Below are 25988 nucleotides of genomic sequence, written 5' to 3'. Positions count from 1 at the left end.
TTCTTTTAGCTCTGTTAGTTAGCCTGCTCTACACACTGACACTTGACTTGCAGTTTAACACACTCTAATTAGTTCTATTTATATTCCTAAATATCAATCATATTTATTTGGATAAATATAGTCTAAATGAGATTTTTAAACCATAGTATTGTGCTTTAAAGTTTAGAGGAAAGTCTAATTTAATAAATAGCCTACTGAGGTCTCATTTTTCACTTGTATGTCATGGGGCTCTTTAAAATGACCTCATAGACACTTTGACCCATAAATAGTTTTCTTTTCCAACTATGACGTAATGTAACAAGCAATCATTACTGCGCCCACCAGGAGGGGGAGGCAAATGACTGCTTTTCTGTAGCTTTTATAGAGGCTGCAAATGTGGGAGAAATGGTAATACACCAAAACAAGTTCTTTTCTCAAAGTGGCTGTATGAATTGCTAATTTGAGCAAACATTTGGCCCTTATTTCTCCAAATAATGGAACTAAACATGAGAGGTTTACTTTACTAGCCTCTTGTGGTCTTGGTTGCCATATTAACAGGCTCTGTTATACTCAGGGGCGCAGCTACCCATTTCTGAGCATTTATGCCCCATGAATCTGTCTAGCGGGGGGTTCTTAACATGGCACCCCTATGCGTTGCATACCTTGCATATATGGTTTTTGCGCCTCTGGTTATACTTGTCCTATCTTGGTTTGAGAGCATTAGTTAATTAATTCTAATATTTATTTTATTTACTAACTAATTCATTTAAAAGATCTTTGTTTTTGCCATCTCCCTTTTCTCATATGTGTTTCTCTCTCATAAAAGTGTCCACTAGAGACCAGTAGTGTCTAGTATTATTGGACAGCGGGATGGGTTTATGACAGGTGATACAGGTGATGACCACTTAAAATGTCTCTGTGCTATTCATGCCTGTCCCTCAAACCATCAATCACAGCAGTTTAATGATGCCAATATATCAATCTAAATCTTTAAAGCCATTTCTAGAGGATGATAAAGTTCTGTAAACTAATAAATCAGATAGTCCCAGCACAATTCACTATATAGAAATATGCTTTAGAAAAATGGAACAGTTTAGAAACTAAATAGAAAAATATTTAGCCAAAACAGTACGTACTAGGCCAAAAACAGTACATTAACCTCTGTGTCAGAGACTGGTGATGGCCAGCCTACACTGAAATGGACAGAGTTACAAAGTACTCTTGTTACATAACGGGCAGTCCATTTCATTTGGACACATTCCCCCTAACCCTTAGAAATGAGTTTGCAGTACAACTGGATTGTATGCTCTGGAGTGAAGCACAGCAAGTGAAGCAAGCTGTGTGAAAAACTGCTTCAGTTCAGATTATTCTGCACTGAAATCCAAGAAAAACTGAAAACATGGAGAGAGAGAGTTCTTTTTGCCACTGGGATTGTCAGTGTGTTTTGTTTTCTTTCATCAATAGCTGTCAGTTCAAAAGTGGAGTTATTTCCTTTGAATTGAAGTTCCATCTAATCCTTTCATGGAGAGACTGTGATTTCTCTACCAATACATTTTCTTCATCATAATTTGTTAAGCCATATAATTGATTAAGACCATTAAGTTATTAGGCAGACCAGACATTTTCTCAGAGTTTATTCTGATCTTAAATTTATATTAATAAAAAATAAGTTATAATAAGTGTTAATAATAATAATAATAATAATAATAAATTGATTAAGACCAGTCAGTTATTTAGGTAGACCAGAAATTTACTTGGGGTTTATTAATATTAATTAATTAATTTTGATCTTCCTTATTTTATTATATTAATATTACTATCATTATTTAATAAGTATAACTAAAAAGTATTTTTAAAAGTATTAAATAAAAAAATAATAAATAATATGATCTACATTTTTTATTAATTGAATATATATATATATATATATATATATATATATATATATATATATATATATATACTCCATAAAGTCTTCTCCAGCACATCCCAAAGACTTTCAGTGGGGTTAAGATCAGGACTGTGATGGCCAATTCATGTGTGAAAATGATTCCTCATGCTCCCTAAACCACTCTTTCACAATTTGAGCCCAATGAATCTTGGCATTGTCATCCTGGAATATGCCTGTGCCGTTAGGGAAGAAAAAAATCCATTGATGGGATAACCTGGTCATTCAGTACATTCAGGTAGTCAGCTGACTTTATTTTATTGCTGCATAATGTTGCTGAGCCAAGACCTGTCCAATTGAAGCAACCACAGATCATAACACTGCCTCCAGAGGCTTGTACAGTGGGCATTATGCATGACGGGTTCACCACTTCATGCACTTCCCTTCTTACCCTGACGTGCTCATCGCTTTGGAATAGGGTAAATCTGGACTCATCAGACCACATAACCTTTTTCAATTGCTCTACAGTCCAATCTTTATGCTCCCTAGCAAATTGAAGTCGTTATTTCTGATTAGCCTCATTAACAAGTGGCTTTCTTGTGGCCACACAGCTGTTTAGTCCCAATCCTGTAAGTTCTTGTTGCATTATATATGTGGAAATGCTCTTATTTTCACTATTAAACATAGCCGAGCGTTTTAGTGATCTCCGATCACGATCATTCAAGATTTTTTTCCGACCACATTTCTTCAGTGAAGCTGATGGTTCACCACTATCCTTCCAGGTTTTAATAATGCGTTGGACAGTTCTTAACCCAATTCTAGTGATTTCAGCAATCTCCTTAGTTGTTTTCTTTGTTTGATGCAGGCCTATGATTTGCCCTTTCTGAAACACAGTAACATCTTTTCCACATCCATGAGATACGTCTTCCGACATTGTTGTTTAAGAAATGAGAAGCTACACACTGCATCAGTTAGGGTTAAAATAACTGTTGCCAGCTGAAACATATTAATCACTGTAATACTGATCCAATCATTATAGCAGTAATTAATATGTTTCAGCTGGCAACAATTAAAAAAAAAAAAATTGTCATTTAGAGCAAATAAATGGTTTAAATGACAATATTTTTATTTGGAATTTGGGAGAAATGTTGTCAGTACTTTATAGAATAAAACAAAAATGTTCATTTTACTCAAACACACCTATAAATAGTAAATCCAGAGAAACTGATTATTTTGCAGTGGTCTCTTAATTGTTTCTAGAGCTGTATATATGTATATATAATACTTTATATAAATATAATAATAATAATAATAACAAATCATTATTATTGCAATAATTTGTATATTTATTGTAATGTTAAAAATATATAAATATAAAAAATATTTTTGATGGATAATTTAATTTGATTTATTAATGATATTATTGCGGAATAATAAAGATATTACTATTTGTATTAATTAATAATATTTTATCAGTTAATCTTTATTTAATCTATATTGTTTGTTCTAAATGAAAATAGAATGATCCTATGAATCCTCTCTATCTCTCTCTTTTTCTCTTCACCTAACTCTCTCACCCTTATCCTATCACACTGTAAAATAAATTCTGTAAAATTTACGGCAAATTACCGGCAGCTGTGGTTGCCAAACATTTACCATGTAATTTACGATGTAATTTTGATGCCTGTATATTTTACGGTTCATTACCTTTTATATTATTAAATTATATAAACTTGATCCACTAACATTTTGGAACTATAAAAATTGCCTTTTCACTTTATAATGTATTGTTAATCACTGTAGTATTTACAGAAAGGCACATGATGACATAAAGTTTATCAATAGTGGTCTTTCCAGGAGCAATGACAATAAACATGTAGAGACAGTGCTCTGTGTCACTCACACAAACACTAAAATAATACAGTAAACATTAACTAAACTACAACAGATATAACACAGAACACCCCAACGTAATTGATATTTAAAATAAGCGCAAACATAACTATTCCCATAAAACATAATGAAATATGATGGGTCATGCAGGGAATTGTGGGAACGCCCGATAATTGTTTTTTACTGTAATTTTAACAATAATTTACCATAAAAAGTACATGTACTCTCTTGTCAAACATAATATAAATTTTTACTGTTAATTATACAGTAAAATTATACTTTTTATATCTAAAAAAACAGAATATTTTTATCACATTTTACCATAAAAATGCATATTTTGTCTTGTTAAATTTATTATAATTTTTTAATGTATATTTTAAGGTAACTACCCATTAACCAGTTGAAGTATTTTTACTGTCTTTTAACGTTAAAAATATGGACATTTTTACAGTGCACATAATGCAGTTGAAATGAATGGTTATGGTTGAATATGGATCAACAGAGCGTAAATCTACTTCCAGTGGTTGTGATTTATGGAACAGGCGTGTGTTGCTGATCAAGCAGAATGGTGTAATAGATCATGAACAGCGTTAAGTAGATTTCTCAACACTCACTGTTCAGCTTACCGTCAGGTGTGCACTCATCTTATGAGTCCTATAGTGGTTATAGATGAGAGGAGAGAGGAGAGTTAGATGATAAATAGAGACGTGCGATACATAGCTGACTAGTGTGTGTGTGAGTGTGTGTGTTTGATAAAGTGATGATCAATCACAGAGAACTTTCATTTCAAACTGTTGGAGTGTATAACATGAATTTTGTGAAGCACAACATGTACAGAACCCATGAGGGAAGTGCAGTCATATATCACACTAACAGAACAGTTCAGGGATCCCAAATAAAGGCTTACTGACAGGAATACATATGCCTCCATGCTGCGCTTCACTAGTTCTGTATTTGCCCTGTCACACACAGTATTGTGAATAATGAAACACCAGAAAGGCCTTGCAAAAATAGCAAGGAACATTTGTCCATAGATCACAAAGTTCTTTGGACTGCCCTTTTTTAGTATCATTAATTGTTATTGCTTTCATAGACATGCATAGATTTATGCTGCCTTCAAGTCTTCCAAGGAAATTTCTACTTATGAGTTTGGCAATTGCAATTAGGATGCAATCTGTGCTCAGGTGATTTTGCGGCAACAAAATCTGTGCTGAAATCAATTTGCATGTGATATTCTGCAGGCTGGTTCTAAGCGCTATCTAGCGAATCTGACACACTCTGCCGAGACTGTACAGCATCACTCCACTACTGTGATCCAGACACCTGAATCATTTCTTTAAAACGCCGAAAATGCATTTGACTACATTGCGCACTTGAATATACAGTATGCCAGGTTGTAGAGCGCAGTAGTCTGGTTCCGAAAGTAAAAATCCCATTCATTTCTTCCATAGACTAATTGATTTTCAACTCTAACTTATAAACCTTTAAAGACAGACCTACCATGAGCTCCGAGATTGTTTATCGATGGGATATGCTTCCGCTGAAGCCATCTGTCTGCGTTATTTCACCTTCATTGTTTAAAAATCATCTTTAACAGCGGAATTCCTGTTGAACAACTACATTAGCCATGGTACAGCAGAGAAAGCTTCACCAATCAGAGAACCGCGGCCAACAAACCCTGCTAAATAAGATCACATGCGATCGCCCACTTCTTTGACGCAATGTGAATGACGCAATCGAGTTGATCTCCCTGCACTCTGAAACTACTAATATATTTGTGTTTATCGTAATATTTTGCAATAAACATAAACTATATTGTTTCTATACTTATAATCAACAACCTAAAATCCATAGTTTGATGTATTTCCATATTTTTATATTCAATTATGCTTTATGGGATTGTAGTTTGTGCCCTCATGAAAGACGTACATAGTAGAAGTACACAGATTTGTACCTTTGTCTTTTTGTCGGATTTTCAAATAAGTTTTTGCCTTAAAACAAAGTCTGTAATGTTGCGATTCACCTCGGAGCTGCTTGGTTTGGTTAATGCTTTACAACTCTTTAATGGAGGATTTTATTAAAAGTCTATGGAAGAAATTAATGGGAAAAATACTACTGGAACCCAGACGGCTGAAAAAGTGGGTAGGCACTGTTGCACTTATAACACTCTTCTCCACCATTTGAGGAATTACTGCTGCCATGATCAATAGAAAATGTACACAAACATCTCTTTTATATCAAATTAATTTCAACACAATTCATTTTTCATGGTGAATGAAGTGCAATCTATAATGAGCACAATTTAGCCCTAGAAAAATTGAAAGTTTAGAAAGTTGCGTACAAAGGAATGACAATGACTTAATTCAAGATGCAGCGCACTTTGCGTCTGCTTAAACTAGATTGAGGGTGGATAGTGAGTAAGATGCAGTTTTTTTTCGCTGAAATACCATTCGCAAAAGTGCCGCAACTGTTTGGTGAATTCACCCCTGAATGTTTGTCTAATGTCGCCTATTAAATTTGCAACCAACAGTACAGTACTTAAGACCTACAGCATTTTAATCTCTGCCAGTGTGAACACCTCTTAAAGGGATAGTTCACCCAAAAATTTAAATTCTCTCATCATTTACTCACCCTCGTCCCAGATGTGTATGACTTACTTTCTTCTACAGAACACAAATGAAGATTTTTAGAAGAATATTTCAGCTCTGTAGGTCCATACAATGCAAGTAAATGGCAGCCAGAACTGAGAAACAGGTAAATACTTAAATAATTTTTAACAATAAATTCTCCTCCCTGCCCAGTAAGTGGAGATATGCACAAAGACTGTGAATCATCAAAAACAAAAGAAGAAGAATGTAAAAGTGGAGATTAATAGTAAAAAAAGGATTTAAATTTTGATCTGTTTCTCACCCACATGTATCATATCTCTTCTGAAGACATGGATTTAACCACTGGTGTCTTATGGATTACTTTTATGCTGACTTTCTGTCCTTTTGGAGCGTCACAAATTTGGTACCCATTCACTTGCATTGTATGGACCTACAGAGCTGAAATATTGTTCTAAAAATCTTCGTTTGTGTTCAGCAGAAGAAAGAAAGTCATACACATCTGGAATTGCATGAGAGTGAGTAAATGGTGAGAGAATTTTCATTTTTGGGTGAACTATTATTTGAAATAAAAAGTATTTTTAGGCAGGCTTTATAGCTTTTCGTCATCAAAAGTGCACAAAGATGTATGCCTACAATTTTGTTTGTCGAATGAAATTGTACAGTTAACATTTACAATTACGTATTAAATTATTATGATTGATACCAGTCAGCTTCCGCCATTATTCTTTAATTGACATGTCACTAACTCCAAAAATCTGTGCCCAGTTGCAAGACACCCCTTAAGTTAAGAAAACCCTTAGGGTTTTGTAAGGCTATTGTCTCTAAGGGTTTTCCTTGCAACCAGCTACTGGGCTCTAAGAAAATCCTGTGTTTCATGATTATGACATTGTGGTGGCCAGGGATGGATTGGCCATAGGGAGCACGGGGACTGTTCACGGTGATCTAGTCGACTTGTCTTGGGCCTGCAACTGTCAAAACCAAACTAAATTACATATTATTTAGGCCACATCCACACTAATATGTTTTAGTTTGAAAACGCATTAATTTTGTCAAGTTTTGGCCTTTCGCCCACACTTTTTGTCCAGTGAAAACTGAGCTTTTCGAAAACACTCTCCCAAGTGGATCCATTTGAAAACGGCATCTTAGAGTTGTACTGGGGATGGGGAAAATGGAGATATCTTAAAACGATGATGTATTTGTTGTCATGTGATGAAGTCATATGATCCATTCAACCCAAAACAATCAAGATGGCGGTCCATGCTGTAAGCGGTTTTTGTGCCTGCTATCCACTTTGATAGTATTGTTAAAGATAAATGTTACTTTCACATTGCATTCCTTCAAAGGGAAAGTATGTTTACTCGGAATTGCAGTCCGGTGACAGAACACAAGGACAATTCCGTTTCAGACCATACATGGAAATGACGCAGGGCCATGCTTCTTACGTTTTTTTCCTGCATACGCATTAAGGGGATTTAATCATTTTTAGACATTTCAGTGTGGACATGCAACTTTTGTAAAACGTTTAAAAATTGTGTTGAGGGAGAACGTTCTGAAAAAAAAAAAGTCATTTTTTAAAATGTATTCAGATGAATGTGGACGAAGTCTGGCCAATTTTATGTAGGGAAGAGTTGAGTAATATACGACAGTTTTTACTTAAGTTGCTCTCTATACAACAGAAAATGGGACAAAATTAAAACTAATACCTATGCCTAATTGTATTTCGTGTCTCCTGTGAGCGAAAATGATAAGAAAGCATCTAAAACTTGACGTAAAAAGTAGAGGGATAAATAGAAGTCATGTCCTAGTAGAGGGATAAATAGAGTCATGTCAAAGGGCAAATTTAGTAGTGCCAGATACTTAATTTGCCCAGGTACTATAGGCCAGAATAGGTCCCAGACTTTGGTGACGGCATTCATCTAGTCTCATTTCGTAAATACAATCATTTTGACATGATATGAAAGCAGAATTACACTTTATTACTGCAGTTTTGAGGCAGACAGGTGCCAAATAGACAGTGGTGGTGGCTAACAGAATATTTTCAGGTGCCAGACTTGCTGCCAGCTCTGGGAATAAGACAATCTAGCCTCTGGACAGTTTTCAGCTGATCTAACTGCCCTCTCTACTGCCACCACCACTTGATTGGTTAAGCCATGTGGCCGCCAATGAGGCATAACCTCTCAGCTCCAGCGCTGTCAGATATTTTCACATAATGTCATTGGCTGGTTATAATGCATACATTTGTGTGTGTCTGTGTTCTCAACACACACATAATTATGCAGCTGCAACAATCTGTGTTGCACAGTAATTGCCTCTCAAGGTGGCGGTGGAAATCGACCGCTGTTTAATTATTTGTTTGTGTGACAGCTGCTTCCATGAGTGACACTCACAGACTCAAAGGTGCGCCAGGCAACTCAGTCATATAACCAACCACATACTCACGCAGGATTTGGGGCAGAAAGACAATAAGACAATACATTTTAACGTTTGCATTACATAACCAATTACATTCATGCACTCATGATGCAAAAGAATCCTGAAGAGCATGCGAGTAGACACATGAGTTGAAAGTGTCATAGAAGCATCACAAAATTACATGGTTACTTCAGCAAATTGCATTTTTTTTTTCTCACACATTTTTTATGCCACTATCAGTTAGGTTTAGGTTTAGGGAACTATGTAATGTCATTTTGCAAAAATGTCGACGCAGTCACATTTTTTCATGGCTCAAATGGGGACAGGGGCTGTCGAGCTCGTAAAGGACAAAAAAAGCACGAAAAATATGACTTTTGCACTATATTTCAAATCTTCTGAAGCCATGCGATAATACGCTTTGAGTGAGAAACAGATCAAAATTTAAGTTGTTATTAATTAATAATTAATAAATCTTCCTTTCAGCAGCCCTCAAATCTCACTGACGTTTGCACATTTTCAAATATGGCACATCAAGACATGCTGCACCAGGTGTGATGTCAATGACTTAAATTGTCATTGGTACTTTTATGTAATTTGCGTGTGTTTTTTTGTTTGTGTGTGTGTGTGTGTGTGTGTGTGTGTTTGTGTTTTTTTTGTTGTTGTTTTTTTTTTTGTGTGTGCATATTCTGCATTGATTTTTGTGCAAAATCTGCTGAATAGATTTAAACATGAAAAAAATCATTAAACAGAGCTAAGAGTTTTGCACTCATCGGTAGATGAAAGCATGATAACATTTTCCAAAATTGTTCAAAAAGTGCGGACAGTGTGTAGAATTTAATGAATGACTGGCATTACAGTCCAGTGGTAATGCGTTTCCTGCTCATTACCATTTGTTATTGAAATCAAATCTAGCACAACTTGACCATCTTTTAAAGTATGAGCTTGACAGTCCTGTCCCCTTCCTCTATCATTTTATGGAAAACAGCAGCCAGGACATTTTTCAAAATAACCTATTTTGTGTTCCATGGAAGAAAGAAAAACATAAAAGTTTGGAACAATGTGAGGGTAATTAAAAATAGCCCACTCAAAAATGTCAAGATTTTCACTGTGAAAAAACATACATTTCAGGTTGTTATCACATGCCTTCAGCAGACTTGGCATATGACGTATGAGTCATATGGATTACTTTTATGACACCTTTGGGTCCTTTTTAAGCTGTAAAGTGAGCCAATATCAACTGCCATTTTATTTACGTCAGCGAACAGGGCATCCTTTAAAAATTCCTTTTGCATTCTGCAGAAGAAAGAAAACCATCCAAGTTTGGTACAGCATGAGGCTGAGTAAATATAACAGATTTTTTATTTTTGAGTGAACTATCCCTTTAAATGATGACAGAATACTGCCGAGAAATACTCATCTATTCAACAATTCATTTAAAAGAAGATGGAGGAGTATGGGGAAAATTAAAAAAAAAAAATTGTGTTAGGGGAAAATGCATAACACTTTGTGTTTAAGAAGGACACAGTTAATCTAAATAAGCAATATTTTCATTTACGGTAGGCACAGTTTATCTGATGGTGATGGTGAGCTTTTGACTGTGGGCCTGCTGAAGTGAAACTTGGCTCACTCTGCACGACCAGTGGGGGAGGCTTGAAGTATTCAGAAACGCGGCTCACAGAGGACCCTCATAAATAAAATATCATGATGAGTAACTCCATATCAACCTGCACTGCACCTGTGCCGAAACGTTCTGCTGAGCAGGGGAGCAGAACACCTGTGTGCATGTGTGTGAGAGAGAGAGAGTACAGGTACTCAACAGGACAGATAATATCACAGAAGGTGGAAGGAACTAGACTGACAATCTTAGCTCTGTGTATAGTACAGAGCATGAGTATAGGTTGCAGTAAATTGAAGCATTCATCATAGCAGACAATAGTGGTATAATATAGGATGTGTAAATGTAAAATTTATTGTAAAATGTATCCATTTAACATTATATTTAAACATTCAAATTTGTGTAAAATACATACATGTAAAAAACATGTAAAATAAAGAATGACAATTGTTACTGTATATGTAGATTTGTCTAAGATTGTTATATTTTTTTAAAAAAAAGTTTAATTATTAAATGTTATATCGTTGTTAATTGTTAAATGTAAAATAAAGAATTACTGTATATTTAGAATTATATTCATGATTTAGGCCTACATTTTGATTTAACATTTTATATATATATATATACACACCGATCAGCCACAACATTAAAACCACCTGCCTAATATTGTACCTAATATAGGTCCCCCTCGTGCTGCCAAAACAGCGCCAACCTGCATCTCAGTATAGCATTCAGAGATGATATTCTTCTCACCACAATTGTAAAGAGTGGTTATCTGAGTTACCGTAGACTTTGTCAGTTCGAACCAGTCTGGCCATTCTCTGTTGAGCTCTCTCATCAACAAGGCGTTTCCGTCCACAGAACTGCCCCTCACTGGATGTTTTTTGTTTTTGGCACCATTCGGAGTAAATTCTAGAGAATGTTGTGTGTGAAAATCCCAGGAGATCAGCAGTTACAGAAATACCCAAACCAGCCCAAACAATTATAGTATGGGCCATTGAATGTAAAATAAAGTATGAAAATATGACCCACTTTTGTCAGATTTAACAAACAAAAATAAAAATCACTTTTCAAATATATAATTTTTATACACACACACACACACACACACACACACACACACACACACACACACATATATATACTTTTCAAATATAGAATGTTTATACATATATATGTATAAAAATTCTATATTTGAAATCTGATTTATTTATTTTTTTTTCTTTGTTAAATATTTTCATGCTTTCTTTTACATTCAATGGTCCAAACTATAATTGTTTTAATCAATCACAAAACAATAGTAAAGAAAAATTACATAAGAGAAATCTATATTTTTAAAACTTTATTTCAAAACACACGCATACAGCTGTATTAGCCACACCATGTACTTTATATTCATGTTGGCAGCAGGTAATTACATAACCAATATACAACCTTCCTCACTTTTTTTGCATAACAAGATTTAAATTAAACCCTTCACCTGCCTAGAGAGAAAGAATGGTGATGTGTCAGGATGTAGGTGTTCCCTTTTTCCAGCAATCAGCAAAATGCTCCAGAAAACCATCTTTCATAATGTCACTTGAATTTCAGAGAGAATTCTGTCCCATCAGACACATATAAACACTTTTAACCATCTGCTGGATTTACTCAGTTGGTTTATGTCATGGGGCTACATGTAGTACATGTTGAAACCTTTACAAAAGCCAGATGGACTGGTACATGTCTTGAACTTCAAACAATCACTGTCAGACTCTGGCTCAAAATTAGATTTTACAGTAAATCAGGCCCTTGTTTCTTTAAACATCATTGTCATTATAGACATATTCTAGCCTCCATATAAACATGCAACTGGCATCACAGTGTTCAGGGCAAATTAAGACAAAGTCTCTAAAAGGAACTACATTCCCTTTGTAGGGGCAGTATGAATAAGGAATTCAGCGTGAGGTTATTATTTTGTGGAGATCCTTTATCATACTAGAGGAAAAAAACTCTCTGTTGAAAAATATCCTGAGGCCAGAAACACGCAAGTACCGTATGCAAACGCAAGCATGATGCTTGAAAAATGCATAGCAAGCGTGATTTCATTGTACATATTTAAATGTGTGCTTGTGTTACTGTGGCTGTAACAAACATCCATACTCAAGGGGGCGATAGAGATACCTTCAAATGTATGGGCCATTAAAAATGTAGACAGTTTAAGTAACTTTACCTAACTTGCTCAGCAAGATTCTCTCTTAAAACTGTTGCTCCACCATGAAAGCAGTTGACCTGAAAGACATATGATCATAAACAAAGGCAGTTTGACATACCTGCACTGCATTATGAATTGCATTCTGACTGTTACACAACAATGCATGAAATTGAACTTGCGTAGCTAGAAGCATTTGCATTCATGTACTTGCGTAGAGTTTTGGGCCTTAAAGCTGAAGTCTGTATGTAACTTTTTCTGCTTTAAAACACTTTCTCCTATCCCAGCTTAATATAAGTAAGCCATTCATGGGTTAATTTTCTCAAAAACTGTAAGCATTGCTTCTGTTGCACTCTGTTTGTTTTGAGCAACCCACTTAGGCCTGTCCCAACAACCTTACTCAACCAATGGTGTGAGGTTGGGGCGGGACTATGTCTTTGTTTTACGGATGGCGTGTTCAGAAGCTGTTTTGAAAACAAAATGTATTTTTGCAATTTCGTTTGGTGGCCCAGAAATTTCATACTTCATCTTTTAGGTGAAGGTGCTCTGAAGTTTGGGATTGTAAGTTAGCTAAAAAACTGTCTCTATCAGTTCAACCCATGCAGACCTGTGGCGGCACTCTATGTTATTGCTTTGTGAACAGAGACAACTGGGACTTCTATAAATAATGACAATCTAAACACATTGGTCCTACTGAAAGAACCATAATTTGCAGTACATTTCATGTTCATAGTTACCTGTATATAGACATATTATTTGTATATTAGGAGAAAACCTGAACAGCAACATATACAGTCATGGGAAAAAGAAAGTACACCCTCCTTGAATTCTATGGTTTTACGTATCAGGACATAATAAAAATCATCTGGTCCTTAGCAGGTCTTAAAATTAGGTAAATACAACCTCAGATGAACAACAACACATGACGTATTACACTGTGTCATGATTTATTTAACAAAAATAAAACCAAAATGGAGAAGCCATGTGTGAAAAACTAAGTATACCCTTACTGCTTCCATAGGAATTAAGAGGCTAAGTAGTAGCCAGGTGCTGCTAATCAAATGCCCTTGATTAATTGATCATCAGCAAGTGTGACCACCTCTATAAAAGCTGAAGTTTTAGCAGTTTGCTGGTCTGGAGCATTCAGGTGTGTGTTAACACAATGCCAAGGAGGAAAGACATCAGCAATGATCTTAAGAGAAGCAATTGTTGCTGCCCATCAATCTGGGAAGGGTTATAAGGCCATTTCCAAACAATTTAAAGTCCATCATTCTACAATGAGAAAGATTAAAACATTTAAGACAGTTGTCAATCTTCTCAGGAGTGGACGGCCCAGCAAATTCACCCCAAGGTCAGACCGTGCAATGCTCAGAGAAATTGCAAAAAAAGAGTTACATCTCAGACTCTACAGGCCTCAGTTAGCATGTTAAAGTTAATGACAGTACAATTAGAAAAAGACTGAACAAGTATGGTATGTTTGGAAGGGTTGTCAGGAGAAAGCCTCTTCTCTCTAAAAAGAACATGGCAGCATGGCTTAGGTTTGCAAAGTTGCATCTGAACAAACCACAAGACTTCTGGAACAATGTCCTTTGGACAGGTGAGCCCAAAGTGGAGATGTTTGGCCATAATGCACAGCGCCATGTTTGGCGAAAACCAAACACAGCATATCAGCAAAAACACCTCATACCAACTGTCAAGCACGATGGTGGAGGGGTGATGATTTGGGCTTGTTTTGCAGCCACAGGACCTGGGCAACTTGCAGTCATTGAGTCAACCATGAACTCTTCTGTATACCAAAGTATTCTAGAGTTAAATGTGAGGCCATCTGTCCTACAGCTAAAGCTTGGCCAAAATTGGGTCATGCAACAGGACAATGATCCCAAGCACACCAGCAAATCTACAACAGAGATTTGAAAAGAATCAAGGTGTTGCAATGGCCCAGTCAAAGTCCAGACCTCAACCCGAATGAAATGCTGTGGCGGGACCTTAAGAGAGCTGTGCATAAACAAATGCCCGCAAACCTCAATGAACTGAAGCAACGCTGTAAAGAAGAGTGGGCCAGAATTCCTCCACAACGATGTGAGAGACTGATAAAGTCATACAGAAAACAATTACTTGAAGTTATTGCTGCTAAAGGTCGTTCTACAAGCTATTGAATCACAAGGTGTACTTAGTTTTTCACACATGGATTCTCCATTTTGGCTTTATTTTTGTTAAATAAATCAAGACACGGTGTAATATGTCATGTGTTGTTGTTCATCTGAGGTTGTATTTACCTAATTTTAAGACCTGCTAAGGACCAGATGATTTTTATTATGTCCTGATACGTAAAACCACAGAATTCAAGGAGGGTGTATTTTCTTTTTCCCATGACTGTATTACATAGCAGGACATTATTTCAAAATGACACCGAAATCAAAAAACATAACTTAGTGCTTTCCTGAAGGGAACAGCAGGTACAAGGAGACAAACCTACATCTCATGAGAATAAAAAATATTGTTGATGGTTGGGTGTGCGGGTTTAACATTCAGTGTTGTCCTTAAAGGGGTAGTTTACCCAAAAATGAAAAAAGAAAATTCTGTCATCATTTAGTCATTCATTTTTGGGTGAGCTGTCCCTTTAACTCAGCTGAAAAAACCATTAGGGGCGTTCACATTGACAGCAATTAAATCGCTGAAGGTTGCTGTTGATAGTAGATGATCCAACTGTAACTGTATCAGGCAGAGGATCACTTGACCTTCAATGTCTGCACTATCTTTTGTGGTTGCTACATTGCTTAATTCTCCTCAAATTACACTCTCATTGAAAATCAATGATTTCTGGTGACGTTATTGCTAAAACTTGATGACAGTGTGAACGCCTCATTAGAATCAGAATCAGAAAGAATTTTATGGGCCAAGTTGGTGCTGTAGCGTAGAAGTCAGGGATGGGAAAATATTGGGTATTCAAACCTCTGGGCATGCCCTATTCTATGTCTAATTCTCTTTATCCTATATCTGCTAATGGAATAATACAATCTATTGTGAGAGGTAGAAGCAAGACCTGTCTGCGATCGCAGACATTTACAGGCGGGATTTATTCTACGTCCATGTTCAACTAATGATGCTGGGTAAAAGAGCAGGGCTGTCAGACATCCAAACACCCTAAACTTCAGTGAATCAAGGCAGCTGAAATGAGTTGCTCCTTTAAGATGATTTGAGATCACACTTCAAGATCCAAGATTAACTTAAACTCAACATCTACTCAAGAGTCCATCCAGAGCCATCAGCCAATCCAAGATCCAATCCATATCAAGTCAACACATCCTTGTTTTCTAACAAAGCTCTGGTTGGTGCTCTAGGTTTTTTTTTTTTAGAGATGAGTTGAAACTTGAATCTTATCACTATATTACAGTTTCAGAGTCCGGCATTGTCTCCTTTTGAGTCTTTGAACCCCATCCAGTTGTGCCTAAAAAGACATCCTGTCTGTGAAATTGGTATAGAGTTAACAGTATTCTTCACATTTCCAGCCAGGCAGATTCTCTCTCTGTCTCTTTCAGTTTGGAACAGGGACTCCTGTCTCCGTCAGGAAGAGGAGAGAGCTGCCAAATGGATAGACGAGCTAAGACAGGTTTCCAAAGGAAGCTGGAGAGAAGGAAAGAGACAGGAGAATGAAATGGAGCAGAAATTATTCATGTGAATGTAGGAAATACATATAGTGTGGATACAGGCATCATAGTTGATGTCTTGTTCGACATTCACTCACCGAATCTGGCTTTACTTACTCATCTATTCGAAATCCCTCTACACCCCTGTTCCATTCTCTGATGCTTGTCTTATGAGGCAGAAATTCAGATGTTTTGGAGCTTTGGAAACACTCAAAACCGGACTAAATTCAGTACTCAGCTGTCTGAGGCCTCCACAGGGAGTTTGGAACACAGATACACAATAGCTCTGTTCCAAACCTTGTGAGCTGCCTATCTAGGCTACCCTGAAGGCATCTTATGTGTGATTCTGATGCGAAGGCTGTTCCCAAAGATTGGCAGCAACATACAGTAAGATATCTTCAACATGGTCTCAAAGATACACATTATATTACATAAATGTTTTTGTAAATTATTTTTACATTGCTTGTTGTATGTAACACAGCAGTTTCTTGGTGAAATGAACACTAGAGGTGCTACAACAACAATGACTTTTATTCACTCACACAAATCACAAGTAAAATGTCAGATTATCATTTCATAAACATTTACTTTTCACTCTGTTACTCACACAATGCTATCTTATGACATTAAAATACTTTTACTAGAGCGCATGACTTTGAATGTGATACATTTTAACATTTGCATTACATAAACAACTTCATTTACTTGTAGTTGCTCAAACAGAATCAAACTGTGCGGTAGCTCAACTGACTTGTGTTGTGAAGGACTGGGGTATGAGTCCTGAAGAGCACAAGTTAACATGTGAGCCAGAAGTGTCTTAGAAGCACCACAAAATGTGTTTTTCATCTCACATTGGCTTTTTCTGACACTATCGATTAGGTTTAGGTTTAAGGTTTAGGGAAGGTGAGGTGTTGATTTAAAATACTTGATAGAGCATTAACCTTAAAGGTGCACTCAGTAATTTTTTTCTCATTTAAAAGGTTTTACTTCTAAATACATGAATTGAAATTTTGAAACCAACGACTAAATTCATGACCACTCACATGAGATGAAGACTCATCATGAAGTCTTATCATTAACCTTATAAAAGCTGTTTTATTCTACATGACGAGCGTCCCCTCATGGGGGCTGCCATTTTAGAATCACATGACCAGCCGATTACTACTGGCTTAATCTCAGTAACCGTCCTGTTATTGGACACTTTCACTCATTGATTCAAGTAATCATGGCTGACTGTGAATAGTGAATTTCTACAATGGCATCTGTAACTGAAACCTACTGAATATGAATGATTCTGCATCTAAGTTGCTAGGTGTCAGTGTAAGTACAAGACAACATGAACAAAAACGTACTGAGTGCACCTTTAAAATCTCATTTGTTTGGAAGAAAATTTACCTCGTTTTTAGCACCACACAGTGGACATTTCACCTCAGAACAGCCGTGATACATGTAATAAGCCACATAATATCATTTTGCAAAAATGTCGGCACAGTCACAGAATTTTCGTGGGTTCAGGTTGGATACCTTCTTTTGGCCTAAATTCAAAGCCGGGATGGGATTAGTTTTCTGGACATATGTCCGTAAAATAATTATTACTGCAGACATCTGTAATGTTTACCTTCGTTTCGAACTGGATAAGCGATGTCTGTAAAAATCACAGAGATGTGTGTGTCTACAGCATTTACACACTGCTGTCACGTGTAACTGACCATTAGAAAATGTACACTGTGCTGATTAATTATGCAGGAAATATTAAACGTAGTGTATCTGTGATTATAAAAAGAAATTGATTGGAATATCGGGCTAAATAAAACAGAACTGGTGACATTAACAAGCCTGTAATCTTATATTACACTCTTGAATTAAAAATCTGGAAAATTTCTTTGCATTATATAATGTTATTTGTCCCTCCAGAATATATGTTCAAAAACGCAGGGCTCACCACAATTTCCCGCACTCACTCTGCTAAAATCATAAAAAAATTATATGCATGTGTACCTTTTTAATTTTCCTAACCAAAAGAAAACACGCTAGTTTCTTTCTCTTTTACATGGGTAAATAAACACATGACAGCATAAAGTGCTTGAGAAAAACATGCATCAGTCCAAATGCAACAGCCAGCGTTATCTGAATTTGTGAAACGCGTCTTACATTTTCTGCCGTCTTCTCTTGACCAACATCCACACACTCAGACACTCGGAAAACTCAAGACACAGCTATATTTAAAGGGCTCAAGGGCTGGAATGTGCAGATTTACAGGCTTTTTAACAACATGTCAATTCAAATGGGATTAATATTATTAAGGGTTTTATAGTAGGTAAAACATGCTGCAATTTTTACCGGCACGGGAACGCGCAGTCCGGAAAAAATTCGGAAAAATTATTGACATGACCGATTCGCACAAGATTAAAATGACTGAGAAGCTCTGTTAATAATTAACCCACATCCTCATATAAAACTAATCCCGTCCGAATAGGGCTTGCAGCACTGTATGAATCCTTCACAAAGAAGGAAATCCCAGAATAGATTGTGACAAGCTAATTGAGGAAAAATTATTTGAGAGAAATTTTGATAGTAAATATACTTGCATACATTTAATATGAAAAAGTGTTTATAAAACAGTTAAAAATTTACTATTTTACCCAATATTTGTGTGAGTAATGTATTTTTATGCTTGTTGGAGTATTGCATCGTTAGCTTAGCAACATGCTAACATCAAACTCTATCTGAATTCATTGGGAGTTGCTGCCTTTGAAGAGCGTTTCAAATCAGTCACTTGTGGGGATCAGTTTCAGGTAGGACACGTACTAGTTAGCTGCCCATGTAGCCAGTAAAACAGCTTAAACCAGCTTAAGTTGGTTTGCTGGTTTTTGCTGACCATCTAGTTGGTTTCCACTGGTCAGACTGGTCCTAGGGTTTTGGGCACTTGTCAGCTGGTCAGACTGGGAGACCAGCTGGCTGACCAGTTAAACCAACCAAACACCAGTTTGGCAAGGCTGGGAGACCAGCTAAACCAGCTTAAAAAAGCTAAGACCAGTAAACCACCTTAGGCTGGTTTAAGCTGGATTTTTCAGAAGCAAAGTCAAAGCTAGTGCGACTTTTATACTTCATAGAATAATCTCTCAGAAACAAGAAATTCTTAAAATTCAGATGCAAAGCAAACCATTGTTCATATATGAAGAGTTGTGCAGACAGACCGCCCAGATGTTGTTTCAGAGTCTGAGTGGAGGTTGTCTTGAGGTAGCAATTAACTTAATCATGATGTGCTGTATTTCTTATCTGCCGTCAGCAAAGAGTTTTATCGGTGAAAAATGCAGGAATGATCTTTTCATCAAGGGGAGAAACAAAACAGACCAGACAAAATGAGATCCTATCTGAATACAAAAAAACTCCAACAGCCTGCTGTCTACTGGAACACTGCATGTTTTTTTTTTGTGTCCGATCAGTTAGTTGAAAAAATGCTGATTGCAATTTAGGGATGTGTTTCTTTGGGGCTGAGCAATCAATGATAGTCTTGTTCAATTTGAGGAAAAACAAAAGTAAAAAGATATGAATATGAGGGAATTAACAATTCAAGTCGATGAACAATGGACAATCAGAGGCAAAGCCTTTGAGAGAATGAACAGGTGGCATTGTTTGAGCCACTGTGACGTCAAATGACACGGTGCCAAATCTGGTGAAAAAGTCAAAATGGTTGGTGATCTGCAGTACTGTCTCTGTCAAAGATATCTGATTGCTGATGAAGGTAAAGAAGAAGAAAAGCATTTTAGGATGAACAGAGAAAGAGAGGTTATAGAAAGGTAGGCAGGGAAAGATTTAAAGTGATAGTTCACCCAAAAATAAAAATGCTGTCATCATCACTGATAATAATGATGTCACCTCACTCTCATTGTATGTAAAAAAGATGCAGTAAAAGTGAATGGTGACTGAGGCTGTCAGTTCCTAACATTCTGCCTAACATCTACTTTTGTGTTCAACGATAAAAAGAAAGTCATATGGAATTGGAACAACATGAGGGTGAGTAGGGTGAATTTAACCTTTTGTTTTACAATACCTGAAACATACTCTATGCAAGTACGTGAATACAAATGTTACTAGTTACACAAGCTCAATTTCATGCGTCGTTGCATTCCAAAATGTATCAGAATGCAATTCATAACACAACACAAGTATGCGTTGCACTCTCAGGGTCTGTTCCAAAATTTAGTGAGCTTCCTATGGAAGCGGCATTTTAAGGCATCATTGGCGTGCTCCAGACACGAAGACTGTTTCAAAAGGTAGGTATCTTAATTATGCTGCCTCGTAATATATCTTGTTTTGGCCAAATTCTAAGGTAGCATCGTATGTATTCTTTCCCGGATAGGCGATCCTAGAATGCACCATAATGAACTCCAAAATACATCCAAGATGGCGTGTGAAGCGAGAGAAATTGTGATTATAAATATACTCATAATCCATTTAATACTGAGACATATAGATGAAAAATAGTTTAAATGAATGTTCCAGGTTTAATACAAGTTGAGCTCAATCGACAGCATTCATGGCATAACATTGATTACCACAAAAATTTATTACGACTCGTCCCTCCTTTTCTTTAAAAAAAGGCAAAAATCTTGGTTCCAGTGAGGCACTTACAATGGAAGTGAATGGGGCCAAAATGTAAATGTAAAAATACTCACCGTTTCAAAAGTATAGCTTTTGACATAAACAAGACATAAAGGATATGCGAGTAAAAATAAAACGACTGTAAAAATCACAATTTAAACAACTTTTCAGCTCTTTACAGCCTTTCATTGAACCCATTCACTTTCATTGTAAGTGTCTCACTGTAATACAGATTTTTGAATTTTTTAAAGAAAAGGAGGGATGAGTCAAAACAAATTTTTATGGTAATCAATATTATGCCACAAATGCTGTCAATTGAGCTTAACTTGTATTGAACCCGAATATCCCTTTAATATGCTAGAAAACTTTAGTTTACGGTTGTAACCCCTGTTCTCTGAGGGAGATTAGTGAGACATTTCACTATGGGACACGCCTCTTGCGTGGTTATCCAAGAAGCCCTATGCAATCATGCCTAACATGCTGCTGGCCAGTGCACCAGGGAAGCCCCGCCCCGCCCCTTCCCTATGTAATCAGTATCACTGTCAGAGTGAGAGCGAGACAAAGAGACCCAAAAGCAGAGGAACAGTTCAAAGGATTCATTCACAATAAATGTCAACATAAACTGTGCTGGCGAAGTATAAGAATCCCAACACTAGCTGCAATAGCGGAGGGAGAAGTCCGTGCGAGCTGTGGCCGCGCAGAGGGCAGATAGGAAGAGTGTGTTCGTAGACGGGTGTATGTGTTGTGGAAGTCAGGAGCAGATCCGTAGGACGTGTCCGTTGAAGCGTAGTGAGGTGCAGAGAACAAAGCCCAGACAATTAGGAGGCAGTCGTATTCCTGACATGTGGGCAGAGATGAGGAATCCTCCACTGGCGATTCGTGAGCAGCGAGAACAGGCGTACAGCAAGTTGGAAGATAACCACACTCCCGACACGCAGGCACAGACAGGCAACCAAACAGATACACGAGACAGCACCAACAAGACAAATAGAGCAAGGTTAGTTGCTTGACATCACACAATAATCTAGCAAAGACAGTGAGAACACACAGGGATTAAGTAGGGAGTGAATGAGAGTAGAATAGGTGTTGCTAGCACGCTAATCAGTAGCATGATCAGCGTTTCCCTGGGAACAATCAATGTTCCCATGGAAACACTGATCATGCATGCCGGCTTCACCTGCGAGACAAGAGGGAGAGAGAACAAAACAAACAGAATAAACCGGCAAACTCACTTTCTCCTGACATCATACCTCGAATCTCCTCCACTTCATCTCATACAGAGACCTAGTGGATCTTGGTCTAGCACTCTGAATAGTAAATATCAGGTTCTAGGGCAGGCCAAGAGCATTCAGGTTAGACCTCTTGTGGGCCAAACCCAGAGATTCCACCTCAGTGGATGTGGATAGAAGATCAACCCTCTCGCTAGAGAGAAGAGGTTTCTGCACTGAGGAAGGCACTATGTGTCCGAATATAGCAGCTGAATTATTTCCACTGTCCATGGCCTCCCTGTCCATAATGGAGCAATTAAAAGTACCATCTCCCTCTGTGATCTGATTCTGGACAGTGTGGGGAGGATAAGACTGACTGGTGGAAAAGCATACAGCAGAGTGTCTGGCCAGGGATGCGCCAGTGCATCTACCCCTAATGGAGCATCCTGTTCCTTAGAAGAACAGTGGACAATACAAATTTTCCCTTGAGGCGAACAGATCTATGGCCACCTGGCCATATCTGTCCCATATCTGCTGTACCACGTCTGAGTGGAGCCTCCATTCTCCTGGGTGAGGGTTTCCCCTTGACAACAGATCTGCCCAGATATTCAAAAGGCCTGGATCATGTGTCGCTCTGAGAGATAGCAGGTGTTTCTTGCTCCATAACAACAAATTTCTCACCAGGGCATGTTGATGCCTCGAGTGAGTGCCTCCCTGCCTGTATATATATGTGACTACTGTCGTGTTGTCTGATCTGATCAACACATGACAGCCTCGTATTTGTGGGAGGAAATGGCTGAGGGCCAAGGACACTGCAAAGAGCTCCAGACAGTTTATATGCATCAGCCTTACCGGCCTCCCCCATATTCCATTAACAGGACATCCCTCCATCACTTCCCCAGCCGTGTGAGGATGCATCTGTGGTTACACCTTTGCGATCTATTATCACGCCCATTGTCACCCCCTCCTTCAGAAGGTTCTTGACTCACCAGATGCGCAGTACACTGAGACACTGATACACTGAGATACATACACCCTTGTGCGTACACTGGCGGCCAAAAGTTTGGAATAATGTACAGATTTTGCTCTTTTGGAAAAGAATTGGCACTTTTATTCACCAAAGTGGCAGTCAACTGATCACAATGTATAGTCAGGACATTATTAACATGGAAAAATTACTATTACAATTTGAATAAAATGTTCAGAACTTCTTAAACTACTTCAAAGTGTTCTCATCAAAAAATCCTCCATGTGCAGCAATGACAGCTTTGCAGATCCTTGGCATTCTAGCTGTCAGTTTGTCCAGATACTCAGGTGACATTTCACCCCACGTTTCCTGTAGCACTTACCATAGATGTGGCTGTCTTGTCGGGCACTTCTTACACCTTACAGTCTAACTGATCCCACAAAAGCTCAATGGGGTTAAGATCCTTAACACTCTTATTCAATTATCTGTTGTCCAATGTCTGTGTTTCTTTGCCCACTCTAACCTTTTCATTTTGTTTTTCTGTTTCAAAAGTGGCTTTTGTTTTTCAATTCTTCCCATAAGGCCTGCACCCCTGAGTCTTCTCTTTACTTTTGTACATGAAACTGGTGTTGAGCAGGTAGAATTCAATGAAGCTGTCAGCTGAGGACATGTGAGGCATCTATTTCTCAAACTAGAGACTCTGATGTACTTATCCTCTTGTTTAGTTGTACATCTGGCCTTCCACATCTCTTTCTGTCCTTGTTAGAGCCAGTTGTCCTTTGTCTTTGAAGACTGTAGTGTACACATTTGTATGAAATCTTCAGTTTTTTGGCAATTTCAAGCATTGTATAGCCTTCATTCCTCAAAACAATGATTGACTGATGAGTTTCTAGAGAAAGCTGTTTCTTTTTTTGCCATTTTTGACCTAATATTGACTTTAAGACATGCCAGTCTATTGCATACTGTGGCAACTCAAAAACAAACACAAAGACAATGTTAAGCTTCATTTAACGAACCAAATAGCTTTCAACTGTGTTTGATATAATGGCAAGTGATTTTCTAGTACCAAATTAGCAATTTAACATGATTACTCGAGGATAAGGTGTTGGAGTGATGGCTGCTGGAAATGGGGCCTGTTTAGACTTTATCAAAAATGACTTTTTCAAATAGTGATGGTGCTGTTTTTTACATCAGCAATGTCCTGACAATACTTTGTGATCAGTTGAATGCCACTTTGGTGAATTAAAGGACCAATTTCCTTCCGAAACAGCAAAATCTGTACATTATTCCAAACTTTTGGCAGCCATCTGAGGTAAACATTGGAGCATACTAAACTCTATGCTTCTTTCTTCTAACCCCCACCACATGGGGAGGAGGAGGAGGGCCCACTGCGCCAGGAAGAAGGCTGTTTTCCCTGATCATGAGGAACCCTTTCCTGAGAGGATGCGTAAGCCCTTCTCAGTCCCTACCACGAAGTTTGTCCTCTCGCTGGCCCCACCTGGGTAAAAGCAGGACAGCAGGTTACCTGTTGCTGCATCGGCATGGGAGCTCTGCGGGGCACAAACGACCTGAAAGCCTCTTGCTCCCTCCTTTTTGCTTCAAGCCGCTGTTGCATCGCTGCCACAATCAGTCTGAACATTCCCTTAGGGTCCACTGGCTGATCGAGAATATGTCCTTTATCTTTTTTGGCCATTATGAACAAATTCAGCCATAGACTTCTCTGGCCCACAACCACCAAACTCACAGTTCTTCCTGTGGACTGAGCCAGGTAGCGTGAAGAATGCAAAATAAGGTCCGTTACTGTGCTAATTTCTGTCCACAGCTCTGTGATGTATTTTCTCTGCGACAAAGCCATTGACATATCCTCCTCTAACTCTGCGATGTAGGCAAGAGCAGAGTGACTGCATTGGTAGCATGCCCTGACTGAGCTGCGGATTTGCAGATTCTTGCAGATTCTTTTCAAAAATCGATGCTGAGAAGCGATCAGACCTTTGAGGCAGCTTGGGAGCAATCATGGATAAACCGAATGGCAATCAAGGATCAAGATGGCCCACCATAGATGCTTCCATTGGTGGCATGTGAGACCAGCCCCTCTCCTCCATACCTGCCATGTCCAGCGAGGAGAAGCCATACACCAGGATTCTAAATGAAAGTGGTCTCTCCCAGTACTTCATCAGATCCTCCATGCAGTCCTGAAAAGGTGGGAGTGTCTGATGAGCTATCGGGGTGGTGGGGAGGAGGAATTTCCCATCTTGTCCGTTGGCAAGCATCATGCAGACTTGCATACCCTGCTGCTGATGGATGTTCCTCCAACCCTGTAAGGTATCCAAGTGAATCTGCTTGGGAGACAAATGGATCCTCCTTGCTGTCGCCATCATCCTCATTTGACAGCCCTCACAAAACGGTGATGGAAACTGAATCATCATCCGGTAGGAATTTTGGGAACGGTTCGATCTCCATTTCGAAGCCGACCGACTCTCCAAGCTCATACAATGGAGTAAGCTGGTCAGCCCAACTCGACATCGGAGGTGAGGTTTCCATCGCTTTGGTGGACACCATTATGCCTCCTCCTTGTAAGGGATCATGACACATCCTGCACGAACACCCAAACACCGCTGTCCTGCGCAGTACTCCATGTGAGAGTTTACTGCACTGTGTGCAGGAGACGGTATTTGTAATTCTGCCCGGGCATGCTCTAGGCCCAGACACTCTGGACACATAATGTGTGGATCTCTGGCTGATACAGAAAATCCACACGCTCCAGGGCAAGAGCGAGATGGTGGTTTGGTCTTGCCTTCTTGGGAGAAGCCATCTTCATCTAGTAAGTTGAGATCTTATTTAAATTGATATTGCTTGGTAAAGCGTTTTCCGATTTCTTCAGTGCAACTCTTGTTTTACTTGGCTTGACGTCCAACAAGTTGTAGCTCTTCTATCAACAGTTAAATCTAGCTAACAGTTTTCAACACTAGGTGCACTG

The 25988-nt window shown here is 38.1% G+C and overlaps 1 protein-coding gene across 2 annotated transcripts in view; it reads right to left on the bottom strand.

The window, feature by feature from the left end:
* Positions 1-14937: 14937 nt before the first annotated feature.
* LOC127420490 (sterile alpha motif domain-containing protein 10-like) overlaps positions 14938-25988 on the bottom strand; it is a 119053-nt gene continuing 108002 nt past the window's right edge. For both annotated transcript variants that reach the window (XM_051662825.1, XM_051662824.1), the window contains exon 5: positions 14938-16208. In XM_051662825.1, coding sequence (XP_051518785.1) covers positions 16186-16208 — 23 coding nt within the window. In that variant the 3' untranslated portion in view covers positions 14938-16185. The remainder of the gene's footprint in view (positions 16209-25988) is intronic.

This window comes from Myxocyprinus asiaticus, chromosome 29 (assembly GCF_019703515.2).
Source record: "Myxocyprinus asiaticus isolate MX2 ecotype Aquarium Trade chromosome 29, UBuf_Myxa_2, whole genome shotgun sequence".
In the NCBI taxonomy this organism is placed as follows: Eukaryota; Metazoa; Chordata; class Actinopteri; order Cypriniformes; family Catostomidae; genus Myxocyprinus; species Myxocyprinus asiaticus.
Note: the sequence above shows the minus strand (reverse complement) of the source record. Positions and strands in the feature narration are given on the sequence as shown.